At 38.7% G+C, this 6,977-nt stretch overlaps 1 protein-coding gene across 3 annotated transcripts in view; it reads left to right on the top strand.

The window, feature by feature from the left end:
- Positions 1–2,831: 2,831 nt before the first annotated feature.
- LOC145772660 (adenylate cyclase type 10-like) overlaps positions 2,832–6,977 on the top strand; it is an 82,224-nt gene continuing 78,078 nt past the window's right edge. For all 3 annotated transcript variants that reach the window (XM_082584530.1, XM_082584529.1, XM_082584531.1), the window contains exons 1-2: positions 2,832–3,890; positions 5,254–5,345. In XM_082584530.1, the coding sequence (XP_082440656.1) occupies positions 2,843–3,890; positions 5,254–5,345 (1,140 nt within the window). In that variant the 5' untranslated portion in view covers positions 2,832–2,842. The remainder of the gene's footprint in view (positions 3,891–5,253; positions 5,346–6,977) is intronic.

The raw sequence follows: 6,977 nt of genomic DNA, 5'->3' as shown, positions 1-6,977 counted from the left end.
TCAGCTTTCGAACCTTCCGAAAGGCTGTTCTGTTCCTGAGCCTTGCTTTACGCTGCGTGTTCGCGATGGAACGCCAGATACAGTAGAAGTGGCAGCACCATCTGTCGCCCTTGGATATTGGTAAAAATTGCCATCAGCTTACAAACTTGCAGTATGCTGATGAAAAATTTTCCTAAGGCAAAAAAACTAGGCCTACCAGTTTTACAAAATATATTCGGAAACAAGTTCAGTTTGTTTTTTTATAAAAACCGCGTTGCCGTACCAATGTGGGCCAGGTCCAACATAGGCGAGCTTATTGCATATAAGTTAGTATGGGCTATTGCATGCAACTCAGAAGAGGAAAGGGCCTTCCCAAAACAAGATGCAGTAGAATTTGCTTAATTCGTCACCTCAAGGGGATTAGAAAAAGTGACGAATTATGGGCTACAAACAGGTCAAAACTACTGTATACCATAACAAGTTCTGGTATTTGGAGCATTTATTTGTTGTTACGCTGTGTGTGAGCTTTGTTGCTGAATTCAACTCTCTTACGCAAAACACAAATAATGCAATACGCAGAAAATGATACAGTACACAAAGTCGGTGTAACCAAAATAGCTGACACCCTAAAAAATTTTTGTTTGTTTTGATTTAAAGGCTTCTCGTGTTAATATGTCCTTCTGCATTTAGGACACGTTACGTAACATCAGATTGCTGTTATTTTGCATTTTGAAGTAACGATCTAGCGTCTAATGCGGAAAATGAAGTAGGTTCAAGTTCATCCAGAGACTTTTCGTCATCATTGTCCTCTTGATCATCTGCAAGATATTCCCTAGCTCTAAGATCGTCTATTATGCTTTGTTCTATAAGAGCCTCCCGTGTAATCAGGTCTGCTTCACCTTCAACATATTTGCTGAAATTGAAGCCCCCTGGAACTAAGCCGGCGGCTTGCAATCTTTTCCATATTCCTTCTGCGCTATTGTTGGACTCGCTGGCGATTTCTGGGTTTTTTCTGATGCCAAAGGAACAAAAAGACCTTTTTAGTGAATCGATGTGTCAGTTACAGAGTTCCAAGCCTGATCAAGAAGCTTCTAAAACGTCAATTTTAGATTTTTTCTTCCCGTTAAAAGCAGAAGGCGCATGTCAGCTAGACTCTATTCTTTCTGTAGTATGCTTTTAAACAACGAATGACCCCAGCATCAATCGGTTGGATTTTTGCGGTAGTGTGTGGTGGCAAGAACACCAGCTTAACATTCGTCAGGCCACGTACGACAGGATGGGCTGCCTGTACGAGTGTACAATTACTGTCAATAACAAGCGCAATTTTTCTGTTACTGTTTTTCATTTTTATGTCAAGTTTCCTAACCGAGGTTTCGAAAATGTTTGACGTCATAATGGTTGCTGACGTCATCCAGGCCTTCGAGTTGGATTGATATGGAAGTTAAAGTGTTTTTACATTTTTAAGGCATCTTGGTTTTGCAGCTTAACTAATAACGAGAAGGGGCTACTTCTCTCCAGCAATACTGGCCGCCACTAGCACACTTAATCTGTCTATTGACAGTTTATACCTCCAGCGAAATTTCGTTCTTAAAGATGTGGGTCCGGTCAGGCAAGCATTTGTAAACAAGTCAACTTTCATCGGCATTAAAAGTCTGTTCTTTCTTGAACTCTTTTAAAAAATATAGGTAAACGATTTTGCGCCATTCGTCCACCCCTGCTTCGGAATGTAATTTTTTGCTTGCAACTGCTTCTCGCGTTTTTCCCCTGTATGTCCAGATTATCAACACTGTCATGGCTAAAAATGCGAGCAAATTGTTGAGCCTTTAAGAGAAGCATTTCTCCAGTAACCGGTATATTTTCATCTCTTGCGCTACAAAACCACTTTAGTAGAGGCTCATCCACACAGGGGGGCCTAGGTGGTACTTTTGGACCCGGAATATTTAAGGGGGCCGGATTTAAAAAATTTCCCGCAACTTCAAACATTATCAAGATCTTAATATAATCAGATCTAAAGGAATTGCCATCAGAGGTTAAAACAGCTTTAGCTTTCTGGAAGTAAAATAGCCACTTCAGCCACCAAACAGTAAAATAAGAATTTAGTCTATTGTAGCGATTTCCCTAACCACGAATATTACCCGAAACACGAATTTCAAAATGAACAGGCTAATATCTGTTCAAACTCAAAAACTGAAAAGACACAGGTAAGAAGATTGCTATCCCTATTTCTGCACTAAAAATTAGACCAAAACCATTTTAAATCGAACTGAAATGTACACAAAATATGATAATTCTGCCGGGACTGACGAAAGTGTGACGAATAAGGCAATACTGACGATTTAAGCGATTACGAATCAGACGAGTTCTACTGTGGTCCGATACTGTGACGAATGACAGCGGGATGGGCATGGAAGAACTGAAAGAGGTTGTGAGGAATCGAAATGCTATGGAGTGAGAATATTTGCAGAGCGACCAAGAGTCCAAATCGATTGAACGGATGGTGATGATGCATGCAATTTATTCATCTTTCTAAACTATTATGGGCTATAATTTATTGAAACGTACGAACACGCACATAGAGTAACAGTAATTGTATTCAACGAGTGACGAAGAAGGAGGTTCTTTCTCCCTCTCTAGCCTAATGCCTACGTAAAACCATGGTAAAACGTGCTGTTGTATACTTGTATTGCAAAATTGTTAGAAAAACCAAGGTCTGAAAACTCCTTTGTTAATTGAATTGTTGTTAAATAATGCCTTTGTATCGTAATAATCAATTAAAATGAGAAACATTTAAAACTTGAAAAAGAAATGTTCAAACTTGTTGACTTTGATCATTGTAAAAAGCGTTGTTTCGGTATTTTTTCCAATGAATTTTTACAAATCTCGTGCATCGATCGATAATGACAGTGAAAAAGTTAAAACACCTGATGTAGAACGGAAATTAGCTGCCCATGTTCCAGATTTGGTGGTGTTTGACGAAAATCCGGAAAAGATTCCTCACATTTTAAAGTTTAATGGAGTTCTTCTGTTTGCTGATGTTTCTGGATTTACCGCTTTAACTGAAAGATATACAGTATCCAGTGAGAAAGGAACAGATGCGCTCACAGTGACTCTCAACAACTACATCGGTAAAATTGTTGAATGTCTTTTGAAATCTGGTAGCGATATTTTGAAGTTTGCTGGCGATGCTATTCTAGCCGTTTGGAAAGTGAAGAAAAGACCAGATTTGTTAGAAGCTATATCTCAAGCTGCAAGATGCAGTTTGGTCATTCAAGAAAAATGTGATAACCAAGAGACTGATGTTGGAGTTCAGCTTCGTGTGAAGATAGCGATCAGCGCTGGCAAAGTTTACGCTACTTTTGTCGGAAATAAAGACAGTCGCCATTTTGTTATGGCGGGTAGACCTGTTCAGGAGGTAAATGCTGCCGAAAAATATTGCACTGCTGGATTGGTTGTCTTATCACCTAATGCGATGGAGCTTTCTGATAAAGGTAACATAATAACAGAAGCACTGGATAACAGATTTGGTTTAGTCAAGTATTTACGTCGAGGTCCAAAAGTAGAATGGAAAGAGTACATTGATCTTCCGTTTACAAACGCCAAAGAAGAAAAGGATGAAACCTGCCTTAGACTGTCTTTGAATTTGATACCAGATCCTGATCGAGAAGTCACTATCAGAAAGTACGTCACGCCAGTGGTACAGCGAAAGCTTGATGACGGTCAATTGCTAAAATTTCTTTCAGAAATGCGTCAGTGCTCCATTCTCTTCATAAATCTTGCGTTTGAGCTCAACGAAAAAGATAGACTTTTTCATGAAAAGCAATGCATAGATATGCAAACAGCATTCAATATCGTCTACACGAATGTCCACGACATGCAAGGATCTTTAAACAAGATTTTCATGTTTGATAAAGGTAGGATAAATTATGGTAACTGTCACAATCAATGTGCGAGGTCTCGCGACGGGCTGCTTTGTATCTTGATCGATCGTGCTGTTTTGATTGTAAAATTCTTATGCTATAGGTTATCATCGGTTATTGTCCTCTAGTACCCTTTGATTGCGAGATCTCTATTATGTAATGTATTTCCAGAACATTCATTCAGAACAAACCTGGAATGTTCTTTTGTTTTCATAATTGCCAAATGTCGTTTGTCATGATGTCATAAGGATGTTTACCAGTGGATCTGTGATTGCGAAATCTTTATTATGTGGCGTGTTTTCTAGAACCTTCTGCCCTACGTGACAATCTAGAAGTTTTTCTTGTTCACGTTTAATGCAGCTTGACAGAACAATGGGTCTTTATGATGTAACATTACGTAACCTTCTCGAAGTTACTAGACCGAACAATCTTCTATAAATAGTGGTGTAAATTGATGAATTATTATTATGAGTTGATTATGAGAGTTGTGTTATGAGTTGTGGATTGGTAATAGGTGCAGAGACTATTGGTGATTGAGATTTGAAGTAATTGAATACAAGTAGATGAGAATTGATGCTGATATAAATTGTGTTCGAAATTAGAGTTATTTGAGAAGCCGTTCGTTAAAGTCCTTCAAGAATTTTCATTATCATTTCACCAGTAGAACTTATTCAACATTTAATTGACTGCTTTTCGGTTATATATACCCATTAAACTACGTCATTGAACCTTTCCAAGTCTTTTTCCTGGTAAGAGATAGAAAGAAACAGTGACAGTAACTTAATCAAAACTTTATAGCCTTATTAATTATGTGAAACTTTAAGCTACGGTACGTGCTGTATTACACTATATTAAAAAACAAAAATCAATGCTTTATAAATATGGTTTTGGAGACGAGTCGCAAGAGTCAGCTGTACCTGAGATGCGCACGAACAAACGAGTGAGAAATAAGATCGGAATCCGGATAAGCGATGGTATGCTGATGAACATAAGAGACATCTACGCAAATATAGCCATTGGAAAAGAAGTGGAAGTAGCCTAGCTTGGCTTAGAGAGGTTTGTGGAAAAAGAAGATTGGAAGAAGAAGAACTAGTGGATCGACAATGTTCTCGATTGGAGAAGTGGACTAGATCGTGCAAAAAATCTGCACGGAAAAGAATTGCCTGTGGCCTTCTTTAAAGCTATGACCTGCTAGATTTATTATAGCTGTAATAAACACCAGGCCAAAGTTTTTCGTTTTAAGTCCTGCTGACTTTAATATTATGCTATAGTGTATAAGTTTTGCAACCTTATCACCTCAAAAATTACAGGAATCCCGAGTTTACTACATCAAGGCTTATAACTGCATTTATTGAAGGTTGTACATTCCTGGTGATATTTGGTCTTCCTGGGGATAAGCACGAACAAGAACCAGCTCACGCCTTGCAAGCTTCTTGGAAAACCAGTCAGGTAATACAATTATTGTGATGTTGGATTAAATTTATAGTAGCCTACAACATACTATAATTTGCCAAGAAACTATAGCCCAATGATAATCGCATGGTAAATTTACTGTGGTTTTACTTACCTTGTGACTGCTAAGTTTATCTAATCTGTGTTTGTTTTTTTCAATGTAGAGTGACCACATTTTTGTTAATGCTTTGTTAAAGAAAACGCACAAATGTTACTGATTTACACTTTACATAGTTTATTTGTTATGACAACGCCTATAGAATAGAACCAGGGTGTTTCAAAAAAAATTATTTTGGATTTCGGGTATGCATACCCTCTCATTTCGTGAGGCTTGGTGAGAAAATAAGTTTCCCAAACTTTTAGCTTGATTGGATATCATTAACAGACCTCTCAAAGGCCATTGATATTGCATGGAATAACCCTATGCTGATGCATTGGCGTTTGTCCCACGCCTATTATTGCATACAAATATGACCATAACCAAAACCAAAATGAAGAAGGGCAACTCAAAAGACCAGTGCAGTGGGTTATATGCGTACTGCACTGCAATGAGCTCCCTCTACGAGATATATTTACAAACTCAGGTGGGACAGCAAACAGCCATTCATCTTTTTCTGGAACCATTGGAAAGGAATTGGGAGGCAGCGATTGTGAATGTAAAGTTGTTCAATTCAAATCAATCCCCAATTCCAAATTTCCTGCGTTGCCCAACAGTGTGATCGATAACCTTAGTTCTGACCAGTATTATGGCTACAGAATGTGTTGGGCTGTTATGCTTGGGCATGTTGATGAAGACTTAGAGCAGAGAGCAGCAGTCCAACAAATCCATTCCTTACGTTCATAAGCACAGGAAAAGCAAAGCAAGAATTATGTTGGTTCCTCACAACAAGCTGAAGATGGAAATCAAAAGCTGAGAAAGGAAATTTCACCAGCTGTGCCACCTGCAATGCACAGATTTCTTGTGCCACAGCTTAATAGCAAAATCATCGTCACCAACTTGTGAAGATTGACACAGTTCATAAGTCTAAGCCACCTATCAATCATGAGATCGCTAACCAGATCAACAACTTGACAAATGTCATCGACTAACCTCTGCAGCTGGATTATCCTTGCCACATTCAAGAGGTGGAGCGTCATGTCAACCTTGTGACTGAAGCAAGCTTATGCTGTAGGTTTTGAAAGAAGGGATGGGCTGATTCGTCAGAAGGTGCAATCTCGTAAATTTATGAAAGAATTTAACAGCAAGAAGCAATTCCCACTAGATTGACATGTTCACCTTTTTGTGCTGGTAGCTGAAGTCTCAATGTAGTCCCGGTAGGTTAGCCCGAGCACATGCAGCAGTATGAATCATATCAATCTGTGTGCTGGTATTTCCTTGACAATGATTTCACGACAGATCACAGTCTACCCATCACCAATTACAGTATATGTCATGTTATTATGCACCTTCACTTTGAACAGGTGCCCAGTAGTAACCTACATAATATTGTGCAGCAGTGCAGTAAACTTGTTACTTGCTACTGTGTGTGTACATGACATGAGCACTATCTTGTATTACCAGTCACACTACTGTATTGTTTGACAAATGACCATGGTTGCCACTGCCAACATACTCTCGATTAATCCTTG

Source organism: Aplidium turbinatum, chromosome 6 (genome assembly GCF_918807975.1).
Source record: "Aplidium turbinatum chromosome 6, kaAplTurb1.1, whole genome shotgun sequence".
NCBI classification, from domain to species: Eukaryota; Metazoa; Chordata; class Ascidiacea; order Aplousobranchia; family Polyclinidae; genus Aplidium; species Aplidium turbinatum.
Note: the sequence above shows the minus strand (reverse complement) of the source record. Positions and strands in the feature narration are given on the sequence as shown.